We start from the raw sequence: 26987 nt of genomic DNA, 5'->3' as shown, positions 1-26987 counted from the left end.
TTTCTTTCTTTCCTTCCTTCCTTCGATCCCTTTCCTCTCTTCTCCTCTTTCTCTCTCTCTCTCTTCCCATCTATCTCCCTTTAAAAAATTGATCTCTCTTTCGAAGTTTATTCTCTTCTGATTCCATATACTAAGATCCCACCTGTACAAAGATCCCACCTTTCCCCTTTCTCCTTGTCGTCCTGTTCATCGCTCTTCCTCTTTAAATATTTTGTTCGATCGATCCAAAAAAGCCCTGTTCAGACCTTCAAAAGCATGCTAAAAATGGAAGGTTTCCCAGAGCGAATGCAGAGATGTCGAGAATATGTAGAATCCCTCGAAGAAGAACGTCGTAAGATTCAAGTCTTTCATCGCGAACTTCCCCTCTGCCTGCAACTTGTCACCCAAGGTATTTCATTTCATTTCATTTCATCTCATCTCATCTCATCTGGAAATACTTATTTCCCCTCTGAATTTGTCTAACGAAATTTCAGCCAAATTTTATCCATTTTAATGGAAAAGTCTGAAACTTGTTTTGAATTAATTAATTTAATGGTAGCTTATTCTGTTGTTGGGTTTTTTTCTTTTTTGTGATTTCAGCCATAGATGCTTGCCGGCAGCAACTTGGAACCGCCGTTGCGGCAGAGTATTTTCCAGGAAGATCTGAGTGTTCGGAACAGACATCAAGCGAAGGACCCATGTTAGAGGAATTTATTCCTTTAAAACGAAGCTCCTGTGAAGAAGAAGAATCTCAAAACAAACCCAAATGCGAAGATATAAATGCTAAAGATAAACCCCTTCCGGACTGGTTAAGATCTGTTCAACTCTGGAACACAAACTCAGATCCACAACCTAAACAGGTTTGTATTGAATAACCCTCCTGATATTCTTGTGTTTTGAGGGCTAAAAAAATTGAGTCTTTTTTCTAAAGTAGGGAAGAATTTGTTTGCAGGATCAAACACAAAGCATTTCATTGATTGAACCAAAGAAAACTGCGGGTGCATTTCATGCTTTCCAGAGGGAGAATCATAAAGGGGTCACTACACCATCACCATCAATTTCTACAATTCCATCTTCTGCCCCAACCAGTTGCACAACTACTGCTACTGATAATACAGTAATTAATGGAGGTGATAGTTGTAAGAAAGAAGAAAAAGAAGACAAAGAAGGAGCTTCAAACAGGAAACCCAGAAGATGTTGGTCGCCAGAGCTTCATCGTCGGTTCTTACAAGCTCTTCAACAACTTGGTGGTTCTCATGGTATGAATTAAAATTAATTCTCTATAAAAAAAAAATCAAATTCAATTTTTGCTTTTGTTTCTGAGTATAAAATAATCCTCTGAGTTTGATTCTTTAACAGCTGCAACACCTAAACAAATTAGAGAGTTGATGAAGGTGGATGGGCTCACAAACGACGAAGTCAAAAGTCATTTGCAGGTTCGTAAATTTGTGGAATAATTTCTATCTGTTTTTCCCGTTTGGTTTACAAAATTAGTTGAAATTGGGGGTTAGGTAGATAGAAACGTAGCCGTGGAGAATCCTGGCGAGATGCCATGGGCCGTGGGCGTCGGCGGAGTTTCCTAATTAATAATTTTTTTTAATTGTAGAGATTCCTTTTTTGGATTCTCTTTTTCTCTCTCCCTATCTGCTTCAATTAAACGACAAGAAAGAGTGGGGACCACTTATGTCAAATATCATTTAGTCCTTTTCTATTGGATGCGAATCTTTCCATACAAGTTTTATCTCAAATGACCTGGTGGTATCCTAGGTTGGAGAATCCCAAAGAGGAATCGGATTTCAGTCCCTTTTGTTGGTAATGGCATTTTGATGTTTGTTGAGGGTAAAGTAGGAAATGAATTTTGGGACGCTCTAGAACATGTCATCATTTATCAAAAACCTTAGAACTGTTCCTCAACTAAAATACAGCGATTTCTCTCGGACCTTCTGGACTACTACATGAATTCTTTCAAATCCCATGTAACTTTCAACTGGTCTAAGGTGTAATTTTTTTCATTCTCCAAACTCTTGAGACATGAAGATCCTCTGCATGCGGGTAGGGCGTGCATCTGTGTCCGAATTTTTATACGACTTGTCCGGACGCAGAGGATCTGGATCCCACAAAAGGGACATTTTGTTGACATTATTAAACCCATTTATATGTGGTTTTAATAAATTCATGTAAATGATTTTATTCGTTGTTGCAGAAATATCGTCTCCATACAAGACGACCTCGTTCAGCGGGAATTTCTAATGGCAGCAACAACACCCAGCAGACTCAGTTTGTGGTGGTGGGAGGCATCTGGGTTCCTCCACCGGAATACGGTGCAATGCCGGGGACGACACGAGAGTTGGGTGGAGTTGCTGCCGCAGCAGCTAATGGAGTATACTCTCCAGTAGCTACACCGTTGGCTTCTCTGCCTGCAGCAACAATGAAACAATCACAGCGATCCCGGTCGACGACGACGACGTCGGAAGAGTTGGGTAGCCAAACGGCCGACGAAAAGTGTCATTCAAATTCACCTGCAGCGTCGTCTTCCACCCACACTACTACTGCTTCGCCAACTTGATAGCTCGCTAGCTAGCTGGTTCTTTTTCTTCCTTCATTTTTGCATGTATAGAACGAACCAACCAAGACTGTACGTACAATGTCATGACAAGTTTTGTAATGTTTATCGTCCAACCTTTGTTTTGTATCTTGACAAACAAAACATGAAAGAAAGATGGCATGGCATGGCATGGCATCACTGCAGCAGCAGTGCCTGCCTGTCTCTAGGGTTTCATGTTTAAACTGTAGTTTTACAAATTTTAATGATAAATTCCTGCATCAATACTCCCACGTGTGTATCTTTCTTTCCCAATATAAGTGGGGGTAGATATGTCTTCTCATATTATGTGAAGAGAGATAGACTCGTGGGAGTACTGGCATACTGCATTTCCAATTGCCTTCTTTTTCCAATCTGTTCATATGACTATGTATTAGATCCTCTCTGTGTAGTCTCTCGATCGTCGGATGGGTGACAGGTGGATGAAAATAAACCACATCTTTTGAAATTGAATTGATTTTGTTTGGATCATTTTTTAAATGAATTGATTCCATTTTAGCATTGAAAATTAACTATCCACAAATTAAAAAAAAAATACACAGGTACAATTCCGTATCTTGACAACCACCCAAGAAATATTCTTTATTAAGTTTACAAAGAAAAGTATTTATTATAATTTTTTAATAAATCTTTTGTATGAACCTCAAACACATATGGACCTCTTCGAATATTCCAGATATTCCCACCTACCCAAATGGCCATATATGCCAATAATGCAAACTACTATCCATGTGAGCAGATTCTACCATTTTTTTTTTTAAAAGTGATCTTCAAAGCAAGGAACACAAGGAGAATATTCTGATTCTAAACCCTAAAAACCATCCCCTCTCAATTTAATATAATAGATAAGAAAATGCTTTCCTTCTTAGGTAGTGATTAATTAAAATAATGGATATGTTGCCAATAATTAGATAAATAAATATTTCCCATGATGGCTGATTAGAAATTTTCTCAAACCGCCCATGGTTGATGTTGATGAATCTGATTTATTAAATTGTTGTGAAAGTTTCAAAGGGATCTCATAACTAAAAAAAGCAAAAATAATCAAAGTGATTGAGAATATGATAATAATAATTTGGATTGGATGGTTATAATCATTTGATAAGGGCCTTTGATGGGGAACGGAAAAAAACCCGCGCCACAAAGGGGATTTTCGCGGGGGGGGGGGGCCCCAAACAAACACACTAACAAAAAAAACCCCCCCCCCCCCCAAACAAAAAAAAAAAAAAAAAAAAAAAAAAAAAAAAAAAAAAAAAAAAAAAAAAAAAAAAAAAAAAACAAAAAAAAAAAAAAAATTAAAACAAAAAAAAACAAAAAAAAATAAGATAATGTTTTAAACCTGTTTAAGAATCTTAACATGTAGGGACAGTATTTAATTAATTGTTTCCACTAAGCTGGATTTGGTATTTTAGTGTTTGTTTAATTCCTTCAAGAGTATGAAATAAGGCATAGACATGAAACGTGGATTTTTGGTTGGATTTGAAGAAATAATAATTAATAATACAAGTGACCTTTCGTTGGGTTGAAAGGCCAATGGAAGCTTCTACCTCCACCAATCCACCCCAACCCCACCCCTTGCCAAAGAAGAAAACTAGAAACTTTCCCAACTTTGACATAGGTGGAACCACATATAAATCACTACTCTATTGGCTTTATGAATTAGACATCTTTGAAGGAAAAGAAAAAAGGTGCAATAAGCCGACAAAATCTGAAATAACCTTATATTTCTTAGTGAAGAGATCATGACTTATGTATTCGACTCTCTTTAGAAGAATATGTAATAATCTCAAACTCCGTAATTAATAATATATTAGATGTTATTTATGAGTTACATTTTATATGAGAGAATTTGTAAGGTCAATATATAGTTCTCAGAGACACCGTGATAAGCACGGCTATTAAGAGAAAATGATAATTAAAGACCGATCTGGATCCTTTACTCACATGAAGAGGAGATATTCCAACATAAATAGTTGGATTCTTGACATGTGTCAATCTCAATGCAAGACCTTCTTTTTGGTAATAATGGTGATTGATGACGTTAAGTTCTATTTAACTAATTTATTAAAAATATAAACCTCGGGGGATCGCTCATTTGGTTAAAAAACAAACACCTCAAAGTAAGACGTGAAAGTTTGAAACTCCTCAAAGCCAAGGGCGAAGCTCTGTCTTATATTATGTAGCACCCCATTCCTGATATAAAACATCATCTTCTTTATGTTTGGACATATGATAAAAATCAAACTATGTAGATTGAAAATTTTCTTTTCCAAGTGTGTAAGAAGATCCAAACTCATTAAGAATATCTTTGAAATATCGGGAAAAAAACAATTAATGGAGTTGCACAAACCTTTTTCATCTCAACAATCCAAAATGGCTTCTATCCAAAAATAAAAAAAGTATAAAAGTTAAAAAATAAAATCTAAAATGGCCACTAATAACTTGAATAGTCAAGTAGCAGTGACTTTAGCTCTACCATTGAATGTATGGATCAAATCTTTGAAAGTTTCTCATCATGAAATCTAGAACATGTATTTATTTATTTATGTTTGAAAACTTAGTATATGTATAATATTAGAGGGTGGGAATTATTATATACACTATAAAGAGAGTCAAACCCATGACTTCTTCATTGAGAGGTGCCGATCATCACCGACTGAGTATCTCTTCAATGATCAATCTAGATCATGTATTAATCCAAAAATGTTCTAGACTCTTCAAAAACCAATCACAAGGAATTCAATGCATTGGAAATGAAATCTACTCTTACTCATTGTTGGTCTGATGGTGGATTCTATATGGTTAGTTCGGGAAGCATTTGAACGTCCTTATACAAGAGCATGATCTAAACTCCTCAATTATGAGGAGAGACTTGATGAAAAACCATTAGTATTGGGAAAAAAGGAAATTAATCATAATTGATTCTATCTAACTAGCTTAGATCAAATCACACTTGTTCGAAAGTTATATTGGTCGACTGGTAAGACTCAGACCTTTTAGTGAAGAAGCAATGGATTTGACCCTTGTAGATAGCTTATGTAATACTCTCATCCGCTATATACAAATCGCGTATTTCAAATAAATAAATACTTCTCATTTAGTAGGGTGTGCAAGGCATCAAGATGGATTATAATGTTAAATTTATGTATCTAAACGCAAAGCATGGGTGTGTGCAAGGCATCAAATGTAAGACTTATTCATATTACTGACTCAGACATATGAATGAGATGGATTATGCATGGATAGTATCGTTTCTCCTTATTTGTAAATTTATTTAAAAAGGTGAGGAAAAAGAAGAGAAAAAAAACCCTAAACTTGGAGATACTCAAGATCACAGTTCTAACAAAACAACAGAGGTAATTACCAATTTGATATAATTTTGAGGGTGTCTATGCTTTTGGTTTATTATCTTAGGATGTCCCAAAATTTTTCAAATTCATTATAATTAACCCATTATTCCTTCAACTTCCAAACCCTACCCACTTCTACTAAAATCTGGGCATCGGACCCATTACCCTTTAGAACCTTTGAAGAAGTATCATTTTAGTGTTAATCGGTTGTATCAATGATATTCAATAGATATTAGGGTTTGGAGCACGAGCATATGGATGAGATAGATTATAGTTAAGCGCTTATGTATCTGGACGCACTGGATGACCAAGTAGTGTTCTTCTGATCCCTAATGTATTTTGCAGAAATCACCATCTCTTGACTAATGAAAACCCAACTCCGCTTTAGGTATCAATATAAGATAATCCATATTTAGTTGGTTATCTCGATCATATTTAATAGATATCAGCGCTTGGATCACTTTAATAAGAGGTTTCTCTCTTGGTTTTCTGATATTTTAGTTGTCTAATTAACAGGAGATTTTCTCTCTCCTGCTTTTCTAGTTATAAATAAATAAATAAATAATTACATAATTAGTTACTTTTAAGTCTTCCTTTACAAATAACCACTGATTGTTTAGTTAACAAAACTAGTCAAAACTGAGTTTGGGTTTATATAACTAACCAAACTGAGAAGATAGGGTTGCAGAAAGAGATGACAATTGATTAATATGTCAAGATAGTTAATTTTAGGGGTAAAAATGATCTGATTTTTTTTCTCGGGTACATTTGACTAATTTGTTAATTGAAACATTGAGTGACTATTAAAAATGCTAGATTACAATTTCACTCTTATGCATCTAGATGGAAGTAATGACTACCATATGCTGTTCTTTCTTCTGTAAACACTCAATTTCTTAACCTTGAAAGCCCAACCCTCTTCTGGTTAAAGAAGAGGGCTGGCCCCATTATATCTAGTACCCTATTACGTTCGAGTCTTGATTCTCTATTCAAATAGGTTATGTCACTATTTAAAGTTGTATCATCTTCCTCAATGTATAGTAAATGTATAGTAGAGGAGTATAAGGAGAGCAAAATCCTCTATCCGAGTATAAGGAAAGCAAATAAGTCCTTTACCTTTGTGGGTACACGATCCCAATACTTACATAGAAGCGTTAGATATTAATATCTAACTATACATGTTTAATTGGTCATATCAATCATATCTAATATAAAGGAACAGAAGGAAAAGATAACCCAAAAAAAAAAAGTGAAAGGTAATAGAATTTAACTCCTGATCTTCTTGAATGTTTGCATTCTACTCACAAGACAGCTTACTTGTGCATACTCTGATATCCTACCTTAATCACGATCTGAAATACCTTCTAAAAAGCATACAATCTATTAACAAGACAAACCAATCGAAGTATCCAAATGTTTTTGTTTCACCATTCTTTCCAATCAAGATTTGAAGAGACACTTGACAATTAATTTATTAATTTCGATCTACTTTGGATTTTTAAACAAAGTTGTGAAGACTAGGCTTGCTTACTCCTTTTACTTTATAATATCAATTATCTTTTTATTAAACTTTGACGCGAGATATGGATGGATATCAATGGTTAGGTATAACCTAAGAAAAGAAAAAAGAAAGACTTAGTAAAAGTTCTATTATATACTTACAAAAACTCTAGCATGCGTGATCAAGAGGCCGTATATTTTTGGACATATCAGAAAGTGATAAGGGTATGTAGTACATTATTAGTACATATAGAAAGGTAGGTGATATTGGTCAAGTGGTCCAGTGACATTTAGTAGATTTTGTATACTCAATGAGGAGGCATGCCAATTGCTTCAGCTTTTGTATATGAGTGATTGAGTGAAAAAGGGTGTGGGTTCTACCAAAAAAAGAAAAAGAAAAAGAAAAAGGGTGTGGGAAGGGAACCATTCTACTTCTTTTTATCAAACAAAGGATCTCATTTGTCAAATGGGAGTTTTTCATCTTTTAAAATTAACCTTTTAATCCTTCATGACCAGTTATAGAGTATAAGAGATAGTTTTTCTACACAACCTTTTCTAACTATTATTTTTTTTTATTGAGTGAAAAAAAAAAAATAAAGATGGTAGAGTCAAATTCATAACCTCCTAAAAAACAAATATTTCACTAATAATGAATAGACCAAGAAAGAGGAAGGGAAAGACTGTCTTAAGTGCACAAAATAAAGATATTAAAATATGTATTTGATTCAATTATCTTTAATTTTTCTCTCTTAGCGTCTAAATAAAAATATAAAGACAGTAGAGTTAGACCCTTTATTTACTAGGAACCAATACTTTCTTGACAATTAAGCGTCAAGAAAGAGGAAGAAAAGAAGTCAAACTCATAGCTTCATGATTTTGATTAATAAAAGACTTGCTTCTATTGTTGAAGTTATTTACTTGATTGCTTTCACATTACAGATTCTCTTTATATACAGCAGAGAAAGAGTTTTAACTCTATTGGAGACTACAGTGGTTACAAGGTAGGTGAGATGAAGTAGAACTGATCGAGAGAGGTTTGAATCAGGTGAAACTCAATAGTTGAGATAAGGTGAAACTCAAGAAGACTGGGTAAGGTTGGATTTAGAGACCAAGTGCTTCACGTTTCATTGAGTTGGTTAATACCCTCTCTCAAACTGATGGGACTATCTGTCACATTGAGTTTGGCCTGTAACTTCTTGAACCGTGATGCAATTAAGCCTTTGGTGAATAAGTCTGCAATTTGATCATGAGTGGAGACATACTACACCTGCAAATCCTTGCGAGTCACACGGTCCCGAATAAAATGATAATCCACTTCAATGTGCTTTGTCCGTGCATGAAAAACAGGATTGGCTGCAAGACTGGTAGCACCTATATTATCACACCAAATGAGTGGTGCATTGCAGATGAAGATGCATAAATCTTTAAGAAGTTGGCGAATCCAAGATAATTTAGCAGCAGTGGCAAGGGCACGATACTCAGACTCTGTACTTGAGCTTGAAACGACAGATTGTTTCTTTGCTACCCAAGATATTAGGTTTGGCCCTAAGTAAATACAGTAGCTAGTGACAGATCATTTATCATCAACATCGCCTGCCCAATCGACATAAGCAGTAATGGGGAAGGATGAGCCCTTGGTGATTAGAAGTCCTTGATTGATAGTCCCTTTAAGATAGCGTAGTATCCGTTTAACAGCCTCCCAATGAGGAATGCGTGGAGAGTGCATATGTTGGCATACTTGATTAACCGAGTAAGTAATATCTGGCCGTGTGAGACTCAAATACTGTAGAGCACGAACTATGCTTCTCTAAAAAGTAACATCATCATAGGGATCACCATCATGGGCAGATAACTTGGAACTAGCAGTAGTAGGAGAAGCTATTGGTTTTGCTTCAGTCATTTTTGTTCTTGTTAATATATTTGAAATATATTTTGACTGAGAGATGAAGAGGTAGAGGTACGTGTTGCATGAACTCCCAAAAAATAATGGATGTTGCCAAGATTCTTCATAGCAAATTCAGTCCCTAAGTTGTGGAGGAGAGATGCTATATATGCAGATGAGTTAGCTGTGAGTATTATATCATCAACATAGAGGAGAAGGTACATCCGAAAATTGGTTTGATTGTTGACAAACAAGGATGAGTCTATTGTAGATGCATAAAATCCTAGCCCCAAGAGAAATGTGGTGAACCGTTGGAATCAAGCACATGGTGCTTGTTTGAGACCATAAATCGCCTTGTGTAAGCAGCATACATGATTGGGGTATTGTGAATCAATGAATCATTGTGGTTGCATCATAAATACCTCTTCATCTAAGACACCATGGAGAAAAACATTTGTAACATCCAGTTGATTAATTTTCCAATTGTTGCTCACTGCAATTGATAAGACGGTGCGAACAATGGTTGGTTTGACAACAAGGCTGAAAGTATCATCATAATCAACACTAGCTTATTGATGAAAACCCTTTGCCACTAGGCGTGCCTTGAATCGATCAATGGTGCCATCAGATTTTTGTTTGACACGATATATCCATTTGCACCCTACCACATTATATGTTGGCTTTCGTGGGGGAGGGGACGCCGCCCCTTTTTAAAGAAGGGGGGAATTTTTTTTGTTTTTTTTTTGATTTTTTTTTTTTTTTTTTTTTTTTTTTTAAAAAATTTTTGTTTTTTTTTTTTTTTTTTTTTTTTTTTTTTTTTTTTAATTTTTTTTTTTTTTTTATTTTTTTTTTTTTTTTTTTTTTTTTTTTTTTTTTTTTTTTTTTTTTTTTTTTTTTTGTTTTTTGTTTTTGTTGGGGGGGGATAAGTTGATTTCATACATATTATTTTATATGATTAATTTATTATATTTCCATGTATTTACAATTGTTTTATATCAATTTACCCTAATATGATATGAAAATGAATATGTTGCACCCTTTCCTTTAATTTCTATAATTTTGGTGATTTTATATATTTCCTAACAAATTTTAATCAAGATTTATTACTTTTACGTGTAGGAAATTATCAATCAAATCTGGGTATTATTGCAAGAGTCCTACTTCAAGTCAAAAACATAAAGAGAATGAGTCCTTGCATGCTTCTACGTTTTATTTCCTATTTAGGATTTGATCAAAGAAGGGAAAAGAGGAAGAAGAATCCAATTCAAATAAGAAGGAGAGAAGAATCCCGATTTTGAGTGTCTCTGTCCAGTTTTGATCAAGATCTTCATCGGATGGTCATATGGTGTCCGATCGAGCTGATTTTTGGAGGAGAGCTTCAAGACTTCTTGGTCTTCAAATCCAACGGTGGGATTATGCATTGGAGACCTCTAAGTTAGTCCGATTCATACGTCAAGACACTCCTTGGTTAAGTCAGACAAGAACTCTGAGTTTGATTCAAACTCTGAGTTTAATTAATCTATAAAAGGAGAGCAAACTCCAGGAAGAGGGGGAGGACGTTTTTGGAGCTTTGGAGGAGCGGAGAGATCGAACCAGGAGACGTTGGTTTGCTTTGGAGATCTGAATCTTGGGAATAAGTTTTTCTTGATCTTCTTTCAATGTTCTTGAACTCCTCTGTAATGTTTTTAGTTTCTAGTATGAACTAATTTAGTTTTTCTAGGGATCAGATGTAGCCTATCTTTGAATTCCCACTCTTGACTTCATCAATATAATTTTGAATATTGTTTCCTTTGATTGAGTTTTTACTTCTATTCTTCATGCTTTTGATTAATTGGCCACTAATCAACTGATTTGTTAATCATAATGAACTGAGAGGGGATTTATGTGTTTAGTTCATTGGAGTAAAAGCCATGAATTACATGTAGGATAGAGATATACTTACATGGTTTGTGTAGTTGTTACATGGGAATCCACAGAATTTAATGATTTCTCAGTTGTTGTAACCCACATAGAAATATAGTGGGTTAGCAATTGAGGGAATTTCTATTAGTACTCGAGAGAGACTAATAGATAGGAAAGGGAATCTCGACTATCAATCAGGAAAATATTTCTCAAATTATAAAGAGGGAGAAAAGGGTGGGAATGCTTAGTTATGGTGAAATCTGACCCCTAGGTCTTTAGCAATTAATAATCTCAATTTAACTTTCAATTTGCAATATAGTCTAGAATAATTATCTTCCTTATTATTTGTTCAAATAAAATTGGTATAATTAATTTGGTACTTAATCTATAGTCTTCGAGGGATCGATCTTTTATCATTATATTACTTGTTACGACAACGTACACTTGCGTTGTACTTTTTCACAACAAGTTTTTGGCGCCGTTGCCGGGGACTATTAGATTAATATCAATATCAATTATTGCTAGTTTTAATTTGAATTCTTTTATTTTTCATTTTATTCTTTTCTATTATTTTATTTTATTTTATTTTTTAGTTGTGAATTGGAGTTTTTTCAGGTCCTACTGATTTTGCATGAGAAGGAGAGGAAACGATAATTTACATCCTTTTGATCCTGAAATTGAAGCAACTTGTCGAAGGAACTCAAAAGCAAAGAAAGATAGAACAAATTCATCTTCCACTTCTAGAGCAATGGGATCATGAAAATAATCCACCACCGCTTGAAGTTGAAGCACCAAGGCGCAAGACTTTGGGAGAGTATGTTGCGCCAACTGTGAGAGATAATAGGACAGCTATAAGGCGTCCACCTGTAGCAGCTAACAATTTTGAAATCAAGCCTGCTATCATTACAATGGTGCAAAATAATCAATTTTCTGGATTGCCTAGTGAAGACCCAAATCTTCACATTGATGGGTTCTTGGACATTTGCGACACATTTAAGAGCAATGGCGTTACTGATGATGCCATAAGATTGAGATTGTTCCCTTTCTCATTAAGGGACAACGCTAAGAGTTGGTTGCATTCTCTACAACCAGGATCCATCACTACTTGGGATCAAATGGCTCAAAAATTTTTGGTAAAATTCTTTCCACCATCTAAGACTGCTAGTTTATTAACAGATATTTCTATTTTTTTGCAGTATGATTCGGAAACACTATTTGACGCATGGGAAAGATTCAAGGACTTGCTAAGGAAATGTCCACACCACGGAATAGAGCAATGGAGGCAAATTCAGATTTTTTATGATGGTCTATCTAATTCCACAAGAACATTAGTAGATGCTGCAGCAGGAGGATCAATCATGAACAAGGATCCAACAGAAATTTTTGATCTTTTGGATGTTATGGCCTCAAATGCATATCAAAGGCCAAGGGATAGAGTTGCCCCAAGAAGAGTTTTGCAGAGGAATGAAATTGATCCCATGACTGCCGTGGCTGTCCAACTTGAAGCATTAACAAAGCAAGTAGGGTTGTTAGCAACTCAAGGCACCAAACCTCCAACTGTGATATGCAACTATTGTGAGGGAACACATTATAGCAATGAATGTCAAATGGCTAATCCTTTTGAGCAAAATCAGTTAGAGCAAGCAAAATATGTGGGGAACTTTAATCGACAGAGCAATCCATATTCCAACACATACAATCCAGGGTGGAGAAACCATCCAAATTTTGGATGGAAAAACAATCAAGATACTGAAAGACAACCTGAAAATCAACAAGCTCAATCATTTCAGAAGAAGACTCCATTGGAAGATGCTATTGAAAAAATGGCTACAGTTTCTTCACAATTTATGCAGAAGCAAGAGACCACCAATCAGAATCTTTTTGCATCCATTAAAAATTTGGAAGTACAAATGGGGCAAATCGCCCATGGGATGAATCAAAGGCAAAAAGGATCACTGCCTAGTAATACTGAGACAAATCCTAGAGAGTATGCAAATGCTATTGAGCTTCGAAGTGGAAAAGTATTAGAGGAACCTTTCAAGAAAGCTGTAGTAATTGAACCCTCTTCAAAAGCGGTTCATGATGAGCAAAAAGATGCAGAGGAATACGTTAAGGAGGAGGAGAAGCCAAAATCCAAATTGTTTCCAGACAATCCACCACCTTATAATCCACCCATTCCATATCCTCAGCGGTTCAGGAAGCAGAAACTAGATAAACAATTTTCTAAATTTCTTGATGTATTTAAAAAATTGCATATTAATATTCCTTTTGCAGATGCTTTGGAACAAATGCCGAGTTATGTCAAGTTTATAAGAGACATTCTTGCTAACAAGAGGAAACTTAAAGATTATGAGACTGTGGCATTGACAGAGGAATGCAGTGCTATTCTGCAGCTGAAGCTTCCACCTAAGCTAAAAGATCCAAGGAGTTTCACAATACCATGCACTATAGGAAATATTCATTTTAATAAGGCTTTATGTGATATTGGTGCTAGTATTAATTTGATGCCTCTATCTATTTTCAGGAAACTAGGCCTTGGAGAAGCTAAACCTACCACAGTATCACTTCAAATGGCAGATAGGTCGATTAAATATCCAAGGGGAATCATTGAAGACGTCTTGGTTAAAGTGGACAAGTTTATATTTCCAGCGGATTTCTTAGTATTGGATATAGAAGAAGATCAAGACATACCCATTATTCTTGGTAGGCCATTCTTGGCGACTGGGAGGACCTTGATTGATCTTCAAACAGGTGAACTTACTATGAGAGTACAAGATGAAAAGATCACATTCAATGTATTCAAGGCCATCAAGTTTCCAAATGAAGCAAATAACTGCTTCAGAATTGACTCTATTGAGAGGTGCACAAAGGAGGTATTTCAAATAAGCTATCCAGTTGATCCAGTTGAGGTTTATTTGGTAGGTGTGACAAATGCAGAAAATAAAGGAATTTCCGAATGTGAGATGCAGTTAGAAGCTTTATCACCTATATATGTTGACAAATTTCCTACTGAGGACCATGGCTAGTAACTTAATCACTACTTTGGAAGTGGCTTCAACCCCCAGAAGTCACTCTTATCTTTGACCTAAAGTTGGGGGTAGTTCGGCTGCGAACTATGATGCAAGCGCTGTTTGGGAGGCAACCCAAAGTTTTTCCTTACTACTTTGATTTTTCAATTGTTAATTTTTTTAGATTCGATGTTTTTTTGTTTCTTTTTCCATAAAATTTTTTTTAGGATGCAAAGAAGAGCGCGGATTTGGACTACATCACTCTTAAAGCTATGAATCAAGGGAGTCTCCTTCACCTTACTTCACATCTTATTACATATCTTTCCCATTGCATGCATTTAATATTTTCATTTTTTCGCTGCATTGAGGACAATGCTCATTTTAAAGTTGGGGGTGGATGCTAAGATTCCTGTCTATGGGTTGAGACTCACTATGTTGAAATTTCTTTTCAAAAGCAGAATTTTTCAAATCATTTCAAAACTTTTTATCAGTGGTTGAAGCTTACTTGTCTAATTAGTAGAGTAAAATAGAAGGAAGTTATGACATTAAATCTCTAGATCTTATTTAGTATTTCATGTTTTAGTTGTGTTCATCTATAATTCTTTGAAATGATGAGTTTGCTAAATATCAGATGAGTATGTGAATCACTTTAACCTTGACTATGCGACCCACCCTTTGAGCACTAAACCTTGCTATTGAGTTATTGCATTTAAGGATTTTCAAATGAGATTGCAATTTTCTTGTTCAGTCAACATATTAGAATCCACCAAGATTTCCTCTTGAGGCAAAATTCATGAGTGCCACTTGTTTAGGGATATGATAGAGGCCATTCTTCTTTCATTTAAAATTTTGAAAATATATATATTCTCTTTTAATCTGTTCCACTTCTACTATACAATATTTCACTTCATGGAGATGTATATGGTTTATATGTTAGATCTCATTGGTGACTCTCCCAAGTCGTGTAATCCCTTGAATGGACCGAAGGTGATATGGATTGTTAAAAGCATGGTGAGGGTTAAAAGCATTGTGAGTAGATCTTCTTTGTAGTTGCGGGTCTCCGTAGTTAATGCCACTGAGTGAGCCTTTTGGATTCTCACTGGGTTAACATTGCACAATTGGAGCTTAGGGACAAAGGCCACCGCAACGCTTAGATAGATAGTTATTTGAGAGCCATGTTACGGGTGTAGGATATGTCTTGGACTGCTTCTTGGGAGATGTGTTATCACCTTGAAAAAAAGAAGGGAAAAAAAAAAAGTATGAAATTGCTAATTTTTGGCAAAAGGAAGAAAAGAAAAGAAAATTGGTACTTCAATGTTATCATCTCCATATATGTATTTCAGCTCTAGTCTACATTTCTTCCACCTTCACAAGTCCTCTTGACCTTGGATAAGTGATTGCTCTTCATTAGTGGAGAGAGGGATGATAGGCTGGACATATAAGAATTGACCTTGAAACTAGGGAGTTGTCGGTTGAATTTGGGATCTCAAACATGCATGCACTTGATTGGTTAAGGTATACACACACACACGGGTCAAACTTTTGATTTTGTGATCAATCTACTCATCTCTTATTTAGCCTATTTTATACATTCTTTGAATTATGGTTGAACTTGACTAAGATTGAATATTTAATCAAAATGAGAGTTTGTCTGATCCTGATATTTGCTCGAGGACTAGCAAATGTTAAAGTTGGGGGTAATTTGATAAGTTGATTTCATACATATTATTTTATATGATTAATTTATTATATTTCCATGTATTTACAATTGTTTTATATCAATTTACCCTAATATGATATGAAAATGAATATGTTGCACCCTTTCCTTTAATTTCTATAATTTTGGTGATTTTATATATTTCCTAACAAATTTTAATCAAGATTTATTACTTTTACGTGTAGGAAATTATCAATCAAATCTGGGTATTATTGCAAGAGTCCTACTTCAAGTCAAAAACATAAAGAGAATGAGTCCTTGCATGCTTCTACGTTTTATTTCCTATTTAGGATTTGATCAAAGAAGGGAAAAGAGGAAGAAGAATCCAATTCAAATAAGAAGGAGAGAAGAATCCCGATTTTGAGTGTCTCTGTCCAGTTTTGATCAAGATCTTCATCGGATGGTCATATGGTGTCCGATCGAGCTGATTTTTGGAGGAGAGCTTCAAGACTTCTTGGTCTTCAAATCCAACGGTGGGATTATGCATTGGAGACCTCTAAGTTAGTCCGATTCATACGTCAAGACACTCCTTGGTTAAGTCAGACAAGAACTCTGAGTTTGATTCAAACTCTGAGTTTAATTAATCGGGTTCAAAAGCAATGGTGGATGAGGGAATGGTGTTAGAAGATGGAATGTGGGTAGAACTAGGTGCATTTGTAAAGTTGGGAGGTACTGCATGATTGGTTGTATTTGTGGGTGGGGTAGGAGGTAGGGAGGTTGGTATAGTTGGTGGTGAAGAATTAACAACAAAGGGACCTACAAAGGGTGAGTGGGGTTGGAGCAAAGAGATGGGAATTGAAGTGGTGCCAAGTTGAACCCGATTAAGCCCAAGTTCTCTAGTAGCCAATGTTAGGGGTTGTTGCTTGGAGCGAAATGGGAATGTCTGCTCATCAAATACAACATGTCGTGAAGTATAAATTTTGCCATTAGTGGGGTTATAGCACCGATAACCATGATGATTTAAGTTGTACCCAATAAAAATGCATTGTGCACTTCGATAGTCCAATTTATCACTGTAATATGGCCGCAAATATGGATATGAAGCACATCCAAACACCCACTAAAATTGGTAGTCAGGAAACCTTGCAAAAAGAATTTCATAAGGAGTACACATTTTTGTAGTGCAAGATGGGAGCCGATTGAATTGGTAAATAGCAGTTTAAAAAGCATCGACCCATAATTCTTTAGGAGCGCCTACAAAAGAGAGTAAAGCCAATCCAGTTTCGACTACATGCCGATGTTTGTGCTCAACTTGACCCACCTGTTGAGGAGTATGAGGACAAGAAAGTCGATGTAAAATTCCATGATACTGAAGATAATGACGCAGAGTGATATTTACAAACTCAGTTCCACAATCGATTTGAATATTCTTTATGAATGCATTAAATTGCGTTTCAACCATTTTCGCAAAAGTCAAGAAAATTGAAGAAACTTCATTCTTAGAAAATAAAGGAAAGAGCAATGTATATTTAGAAAAATGATCAACAATGAGTAAATAATAATGATAACCATAGGCAGAAATAACCGGAGTAGGACCCCAAACATCCATAAATATTAAATCAAAAGGTTTCTGACTAACAAAATTTGAACTAGAAAATGGTAAGTGCTTGCCACATTGACAAGAAGAACAAATTTTAGTAAGTGAAGCCGAAGTGCAAGGAAGTCGATGATGGCGGAGAACATGACGAAGTATTGGTGGTGCAGGATGGCCTAGACGATGATGCCAAATATTGGAGGAAACTCGTTCACCAAAGCAGAAAACGGGCTTGGAGATTGACTGTGGTTGCTTTGAGTGAGAACTGGGTAAGCGAACATTATAGAGACCATTATGCGTTGGCCCTTGAAGTAGAACCTTCCCTGTGCTCAAATCCTTTACAAGAAAACAAGAAGGATAGAATTCAAAAAAACAGTTGTTATCCTTACTAAATTGAGACACAGATAAAAGATTTTTGGAAATGGTTGGAACATGCAAAATATTATGCAGCTTTAAAGAATTAGGTAACTAATGAGAACCAGTGTGTAAAATTTTCAAACCTGTGCCATCACCAACCATTATTGTATCGGAACCAGAGTAGTCAGAATGGAGACTTAAATTGGATAAGTTATTGGTGATATGATGAGTAGCGCCAGAATCTGGGTACCATGTCGAAACTTCAGCATTGTAGGCAACAAGTTGCTTAGAGGGTTGACGACCTTGATATGCAAGGTTCAACCTATTGTAACAATCAATAGCAATATGTCCTGGAGTGTTGCATATTTGGCATACAATTCGACCACTAGGTTGATTAGGTGGTCTACTTCCTAGGGAGTGTGTGCGCCCCCTGCCACAGTTATTACGACCACGATTGAATGAAGGTGCAGCCTGTATCTCATTGGGGCGACTGTTTGAATGATAAGAGTGCTGACCTTGAGGATGCTGCGAGACAGATTTGTTGGTAAGAAGAGCCATAGTTGAGGGCTTAGAGATTGGACGAAACTGGGCCTGATGTAACTCATGGCTGTTGAGAAGATTGAGAAATTCATTTGAGGATACAGGATCTGTTCGAGTCATGATGGTAGTAACGAAGGATTCAAAACCAACACCAAGTCCGCCAAGAACTTATAAAACAAGGTCCCTGTCGGGAACAACGTGGGAGGTAGCAACAAGAGAGCCTGTGATGCTCTTCATACGGCCGAAATAATCTACTACAGAAAGGGATCCTTTATAGAGTGTTTGTAACTGATAGAGCAATTGCATGATTCGAACGTGTGACTGAGATGAAAATAATCGTTCAAGGGCATTCCAAACAGCAGCAGATGTCTGAAGGCCAACAACTTGTGCCAAAGCACAGGTTCTGTCAATGTTGCATTGATCCAGCTGAGAAGAAGTTGATCACCAAGAGCCCATTCATCATAAGCTGGGTTTCTTGTTTGGACAGCAGGATCAGAAGAAAGAGGAATCATCTCTGTTGGGCGGGCAATCGATCCGTCGAGATATCCATACATCTTTGTAGCACGAAGTATAGGTAAAAATTGGGAACGCCATAAGAGATAGTTTTGGCGATCAAGTTTGATGGAAACCAAATTGGTGATGTTGGATAGAGGATTTAAGGGAGACTGAAGAGTTGCAGTAGATTGGCAGCCATGGAGAACAGCGGAAGTGGAAGAAGTCGACATGGAGAAGAAACAGAGAAAGAAAAAAAATTAGCCCAGGTGGCTCGGATACCATAAAAGACTTGCTTCTGTTGTTGAAGTTATTTACTTGATTGCTTTCACGTTACATGTTCTCTTTATATACAGCAGAGAAAGAGTTTTATCTCTATTGGAGACTACAGTGGTTACAAGGTAGGTGAGATGAAGTAGAACTGATCAAGAGAGGTTTGAGTTAGGTGAAACTCAATAGTTGAGATAAGGTGAAACTCAAGAAGACTGGGTAAGGTTGGATTTAGAGACCAAGTGCTTCACGTTTCATTGAATTGGTTAATAATTAATCTTAGTTGGTGATGAAAAATCTTTGCCAATGCAGAGCTGTTCTAGTGGTGAAACCAACACCTCTTAGTGAAGAAGTCGTGGATTCGACTCTTGCTGAGGCATATTAATATCTCCATCCCCCGGCTTTAATAAAGCCCCTTTGTACCAAAAAAAAAAAAAAAGTGACGAAAAATCTTTGTGCATGATGATCCAGTGTGGAAAATCTCAAATTCACTGTCTGAATATGTTTTTCCTCATGAATTGATGATTTGTTCAATATTATAGCAAAGTTCGTTTCGTTGAAGGATGTGATGTGGCACTCTTCTCTAGATAGTTAATAGATCTTAGTGAAAGAAAAGTAACAAATTGATCTCGGAGGTTTTCACTTAAGCAGAGTTCACGGGGTATTTTTCCAGTCTAATCTTACTCAAATAATTTTTGCTTTCAACCGATGAGTTGATCTTAGTTATTGACGAGAAAATTGCTAGTAATTAATATTTGTCAATTGGTATGAATCTTGTATTGCTTGTTATAAAAAAAAAAAAAAAAAAAGTAGGAGAAAGAAAATTTCATATGAAAACGAACTATATATATCTTCTTTTGAATACAACTAAAGGGTGGAAATAAAAAATATATTTTTTTTTCGCTAAAAGGATCATTATATTAAGCGAAGAAAAAATATTAAAAATACATCAATTAATACCTTATAAGGAACCAACCTCCCTTACCCGCAACAATTGTTGCCCCCAATACGCCCTTCCTCACTGGTTCCTACTTAGATTAGAAAACCACTAACTCATAAAAAAATAAAAATCGAATCAATGGCTTCCTAAGAGCCTTCACCCTAATAAAAAGTCACGATGATGCAACAGATTGTTTTCATTTTACTGCTTCTCATCAATCAAGATTTGATGAGACAATTTGCTTTGATTATCTGATATCATCCCAGTTTGATTCTAAAATCAGATTTCTAAAGACTTTGCCTTGTTTAATCCATTTACCTTTTATTGTCAAACTATAACTGTTGGCTTTGGCATGGATTTGTGTGAAAAAACTGAAAAAGAAAATCCAAAAACAAGTTTCAGATAACGTTTTTCCATTTACATAAATGTATTTTCTGTATTTTTAATATAGTGATATGAAATTACCCAAAAAAAAAATAATATAGTGATATGGAGAGATATTCTTAGAAACTCGAGCATGCGTCAAATTGTATGTACGATAGGTAATCTAGGTCAAATGTGATTAATATTTCCCTTATTAGAAGATTTTGTATAATGAGTGACCATGCATGACTAATGCTTCAGCTTTTGTAAATAAGAGAAAAGGGGTCTGTGATACCATTCTATTTCTTTTTAGGGATAATTATTGTTGCCTCCTGTACTATATCTAAATTACTAAAAGGACCATGAAATTACTGTTGCCTCTTGTGCTATAGCTAAATTACTAAAAGGACCATGAAATTACTATTGTCTTCCTCAGTTCTAACCATGCTAAGAAACTGTTACAGTTGCATGTTTAATGTATATTTTATCCTTCTAAATTAAGAAGTCAAAACACAATACTGTCATCATATAGGAAAAAAAAAAAAAAAAATTTCAAATACCAATTTAGAGTTGTATCGTTATTATTTTGAATTCCGAAAAAAGACTTCCTAAATTATATTTTTCCGCTAAGAAAAAAATTCCTAAAATTAATAACGCCAAATTAGATAGTAAATAAATAAAAACTTAATGGAAGTAAGAACCTCTTAAAATTGATAACATCAAATTGAAAAGTAAATAACAAAAACTAAAAAATAACACCAAGTTGAAAAGTAAATATAAAAAAAACTAAAAAATTAAGGAACTACTAAATTAGGGTTAATTTTTTTTCCTAATTATTAAGGTAATAATATAATTTAATATAAAGTATAAATAAGTAGAATAAAATCTTAAGGTTATTTTGGGATTTTTAAATAAATAAAAATTACCACGTCATCACTTAATTAACTAAGTTTAACAGTAGAAGGACAATAGGAATTACAAGTAAGTCTAAGGTTAAATTAATAATTTTAAAAAATATAAGGAATAAAGTAGTAATTAAACTATAGTACAGAGGGCAATAGTAATTATCCATTTTTTTCAACAAACAAAGGGTCTTTTTTGTCATGGGAGTTTTTCAACTTTAAAAATTAATATTATAATCTTCCATGACCAATAATTGAGTATGGGAGTTAGTTTTCCTACACAAACTTCCCTAATTATTATTATTATCTTTTATTGATAGAAAAAAAAAATTAAAGATGACAGAGTCAAACCCATAACTTCGGAAAAGACTGTCTTAAGTGCAAACAATAAAGAAAATAAATTATGGATTTGATTTTTTTTTGTCTTTAATTTTTTTGTTTTCCTCTCTACTATATAAAAAAAAATATAAAGATAGTAAAGTCATAGCCCTTTACTTATGAAGAATCAATATTTTATTGACAATTAAATGTCAAGAAAGAGGAAGAAAAGAAGTCAAACTCATAGTTTCATGATTTTGATTAATCTTAGTGAAAAATCTTTGAACATGATGATCCAACATAGAAAAGCACAGAGAATCTTGAGTGGAGTTTCTTTTTGTATTCTATACGGATGATTCGACCTGCATAGATCATGATTGAGAACTGTTTGATCATCTTTCTCCAAATAATAAACTAAACATAATCAACTTAAATTCAAAACAACTATAATGAATCTTTTAATTAATTCATAGATGGAAAGTTCACAGTCTGAAAATTTTTTTCCTCATGAATTGATGATTTGTTCAATATTATAGCAAGGTTGGTTTCTTTGAAGGATGTGATGTAACACTCTTCTCTAGATAGTTAACTAGTCTTAGTGAAAGAAAAATAGTAAATTTGATTTCGAAGGTTTTCACATAAGCAAAGTTCGTGGGATATTTTTCCAGCGTAATCTTACTCAAATAATTTTTGCTTACAAGCGATGAGTTGATCTTAGTTACTGATGAGAAGATTGCTAGTAATTAATATCTGTCAATCGTTCATGTGGTTTGAATCTTGTATTGCTTGAAGTATTGTCATAAAAATAAAATAAAAAGTAGGAGATAGAGAATTTCATATGAAAATAAACTATAGATATCTTATTTTGGATATAACTAAAGGGTGGAAATTGAAACTCATAGATAGTGTTATGGGAAGATATTCTTAGAAACTCAAGCAAGTGACAAACCGTACGTACGGTAAGTGATCTAGGTCAACTAGTGATTATATAATTTTTCCCTTATTAGTAGATTTTGTGTAATATATGAGTGACCATGCATGACAAATGCTTCAGCTTTTGTATATGAGAGAAAAAGGGTCTATGATACTATTCTATTTCTTTTTAACGATCACAATATCTCATTTGTCATGAGAGTCTTTCATCTTTTAAAATTACCATTTTAATCTTCCATGACCAATTATGGAGGATAGTTGTTAGTTTTCCTACAGAAACTTCCCTAGTTATTTTATTTTATTTTATTTTTCTTATTAATTAAAAAAAACAAAAAAAATTAAAGACAAAGTCAAACCCATAACCTTGGAAAAGACTATCTTTAAATACAAACCATTAAAGATAATAAAGATAGTAAAGTCAGACCCTTTACTTAGTGAGAGTTAATATTTTATTGACAATTAAGTGTCAAGAAAGAGGAAGCAAAAAAGTCAAACTCACAGCTTCATGATTTTGATTAATCTTACTTACTGATGAAAAATCTTTGAACATGAAGATCCAACATGGAAAAGCACAGAGAATCTTGAGTGAAGTTTCTTTTTGTATTCTATGTGGATGATCGATCTACAAGGACTATGATTGTGAATTGTTTGATCATCTTTCTTCGTGGAAGAAGCAAAATATAATCAACTTAAATTTGAGACAACTATGATAAATCCTTTGAATAATCCATAGATGGAAAGTTCACAGTCTGAATTTTGTTTCCCCTCATGAATTGAGTGTTCAATATTATAGTAAAATTGGTTTCTTTGAAGGACATGATGTAGCACTCTTCTCTAGATAGTTAATTGATCTTGGTAGGGAAAAAAATAACAAATTTAATTTCAAATTACATAAGTAAAGTTTGTGGGATGTTTTTTTCAGCATAATCATACACAAATAATTTTTGCTTACAACGATGAGTTGATCTTAGTTACTCATGAGAAAATTGCTAGTAACTAATATCTGTCAATTGTTCATGTGGTATGAATCTTGTATTGTTTGAGGTTTTGTCATAAAGAAGAAGAAGAAAAAAGTAGGAGAAAGAGAAATCCATATGAAAACAAACTATAGATATCTTCTTTTGAAAACAACTAAAGAGGGGAAATCGAGAAAATAAATAAGAAAGAAATGAGAATCGAATCAATGGCTTCCTGAGAGCCTTCACTCTAATAAAAAATCAAAACAATGCAAAAGATTGTTTGTGTTTTACTACTTCTCATCAATCAAGATTTGTTGAGACAATTTGCGTTGATTACTTGATATCACCTAATTTGATTTTAGAATCAGATTTCTAAAGACTTTGCCTTATTTAATCCATTTATGTTTTATTGTCAAACTATAACTACTGGCTTTAGATGATTTTTCTGATTTTGTGTTAAAAAATGAAAAAGACAATCCAAATGAATTTCAGATAATGTTCTTTCATTTATATAAATGTATTTTAAGCACTTTTAATAGTGTGATATGGAGATATATTCTTAAAAACTCAAGCATGCATCAAACCGTATGTACGGTAGATAATCTAGGTCAATTGATGATTAATTTTTCCAAAAAGAAATTATTTGCAGATTTTGTATAGTGAATGACCATGCATGACAAATGCTTCAGCTTTTGTATATAAGAGAAGAGAGGTCTATGATATCATTCTATTTCTTTTTAATGAACAAAGCATCTCATTTGTCATGGGAGTTTTTCATCTTTTAATTTTAACATTTTATTCTTCCATGACCAATTATGGAGTATAGTAGAGAGTTTTCCTACACAACCTTCCTTAATTATTATTATTATTATTTTTTCTTATTGATAGAAAAAAAAAAATTAAAAATGGTAAAGTCATACTCATAACCTTTTAAAAGACTATCTTAAATGCAAACAATAAAGATAATAAATTATGAATTTGATTGTTGTCTTTACTTACTAGGGACCAATACTTTATTGTCAGTTAAGTGTCAAGAAAGAAGAAGAAAATAATTCAAACCCTTAGCTTTGTGATTTTGATTAATCTTAGTTATTGATGAGAAATCTTGAGCCAAGGAATGAGTCATCTGATTAATCCATAGATGGAAAGTTCATTGTCTAAATATTTTTTCCTCATGAATTGATGATTTGTTCAATTTTATAGCAAAATTGGTTTCTTTGAAGGGTGTGATGTAGCACTCTTCTCTAGCTAATTAATTAATTTTAGTGAAAGAAAAGAAGCAAATTTGATTTTGAAGGTTTTCACACAACTGGAATTCGTGGGATATTTACCAAGCGTAATCTTACTCAAATATTTTTTGCTAATCTTACTCAAATATTTTTTGCTTACGAACGATGAGTTGATCTTAGTTACTGACGAGAAAATTGCTTGTAATTAACATTTGTCAATTGTAATGTGGTATAAATCTTGAATTGTTTAGGTGATAGAGAATTTCATATGAAATAAACAAACTATAGATATTTCTTTTGAATACAACTAAATGGTGGATATCAAGAAAGTATCTAACAAAAAAAACAAAAATTGAGAAAGTAAATAAGAAAGATATGAGAATCAAATCAATGGCTTCCTGAGAGCCTTTACTCTAATAAAAATCACAACAACACAACAATGTGCTTTGATTTTATAATATTATCCTAATTTGGTTTTAGAATCAAATTTCTAAAGACTTTGCCTTGTTTAATTCATTTAATTTGTATTGTCAAACTATAAAAATAAAATAACTGCATGTTGCATGAAAGGACTTTTAATATAGTGATATGGAGAGATATGGAGAGATATTGTTAGAAACAAAATGCATGCATTGAACCGTGTGTACGGCAAGTAAACTAGGTCAACTGGTGATTAATTTTTCTCTTATTATTGAATAGATTTTGATTTGCAATATTAAAAACCTAAATCAAATCAAATCAAACCAAATTGAAAGAACCTAAACCAAGATCAAAGCGAACCAAATCATTCTACTTTGGATGTTTTCAGTCTAGGTAATTATGTTTACACGTAGTCATACTTTGAGATCTGAGGTTAATATTTTTCAAAAGCGTTTCTTAACTACTATTTTGGAAGAAACCAATGGAAATAGACATAAATCAAATTCAACCCAATAACTAGAAACTAAAACCAAACCAAACCGAACCCAAGCTTATTACAAATTTGCATAAGCAAAGCGTGTATGAATATGTTCGTCATGGAAAAATCAATTTTTAATGAAGGGTTACCTACCTCAGCTTGTGTTGTCAACTATGTTATGTATTTGGTTTGTTGTTGTCCTTCTAGTATTTCTAAATGTGTACGAAAATGAGCGTATAATGTGTATTTGTTGTGTCATTGTCCTTCTAGTACTTTAAATGTGTACGAAAATGAGCGTATGATATGTATTTGTTGTGTCATTGTCCTTCTAGTACTTTTAAATAGGTACAAAAATGAGCATATATATATATTATGTCATTGTCTATCTAGTACTTCTAATTAAATGTGTACGAAAATGAGCATATGTTGTGTATTTATTGTGTCATTGTCCTTCTAGTACTTTAAATGTACATGAAAATGAGCATATGATGTGTATTTGTTATGTCATTGTCCTTCTAGTACTTTAAATTTGTACGAAGATGAGTGTATAATGCGTATTTGTTGCGTCATCGTCCTTCTAGTACTTCTAAATAGGTACAAAAATGAGCGTAAACTTTAAATATATATATATATATATATATATATATATATATATATATATATATATATATATATACATATATATATTATTTATTTATTTATTTATTTATTCATTTATTTTTTTTTCCGATATAGAAAGAATCTTTGTAGATTTCAGTTAAAATCTCGAAATAAACTATTCAAAAGAATTTTAAATTAGAATGAATAGAAAATCAATTACAACTGTTTCTCTTCATTGTTTTGAATGTGATTTTAGACATTTACTAAACCTACAAGAAGCCAAATCCAAAAATAAAAAAAAAAAAAAAAAAAAAGAAAGAAAGAAAGAAAAAAAAAAAGAAAAGAAAAGAAAGAAAGAAGAAGAAGATGAGAGAGAGAGTAAACAAAAACAAATAATAGGACGCAAGAAGGAAGTGATATAGAAATTCGATCATCTTTTTTTTGGAAACCAAACCATATTAGTTTAATCCAAAATTCTTTCTTTAATTTTATTTGGCCATTTTAAAGATTCATCTATAATTTCATTTTTGTCTAATATAGTTTGGTATTTTTGTAAAAAAATAATATAGGGATAATTAATCTTGCCTCTTGTACTATAGTTTAATTATTAAACGATCCTTCTGCTTGTGAAGTTATCATTGCCCCCTCAGTTCTAACGGTATTAAAAGACCGTTATGGTTGAATGTTCAATGTCTATTTTACCCTTTTAGAG

General features: G+C 33.7%; 2 protein-coding genes and 1 non-coding gene across 3 annotated transcripts; 2 read left to right on the top strand and 1 right to left on the bottom strand.

Moving 5' to 3' along the window:
- The first annotated feature begins 16 nt into the window (after positions 1–16).
- Positions 17–3290, top strand: LOC149012450 (transcription factor HHO3-like). Its single transcript, XM_089160113.1, has 5 exons — positions 17–388; positions 580–839; positions 932–1238; positions 1339–1415; positions 2183–3290. The coding sequence occupies exons 1-5, from the start codon at positions 256–258 to the stop codon at positions 2543–2545; spliced, it is 1140 nt and encodes a 379-aa protein (XP_089016239.1). The 5' UTR covers positions 17–255; the 3' UTR covers positions 2546–3290.
- Positions 2699–14241, top strand: LOC149012448 (uncharacterized). The gene is made up of 3 exons (XM_089157607.1): positions 2699–2768; positions 8371–8432; positions 11899–14241. The coding sequence occupies exons 1-3, from the start codon at positions 2699–2701 to the stop codon at positions 14239–14241; spliced, it is 2475 nt and encodes an 824-aa protein (XP_089013733.1).
- LOC149012449 (small nucleolar RNA R71) lies at positions 12384–12485 on the bottom strand. The gene has a single exon (XR_016174190.1). It is a non-coding gene; the product is annotated as a small nucleolar RNA R71 (small nucleolar RNA).
- Positions 14242–26987: the final 12746 nt, after the last annotated feature.

Source organism: Hakea prostrata, chromosome 6 (assembly GCF_041222555.1).
Source record: "Hakea prostrata isolate BN-2017 chromosome 6, UWA_Hpros_2, whole genome shotgun sequence".
NCBI lineage: Eukaryota > Viridiplantae > Streptophyta > Magnoliopsida > Proteales > Proteaceae > Hakea > Hakea prostrata.
This window is presented reverse-complemented; position numbering and strand designations above follow the sequence as displayed.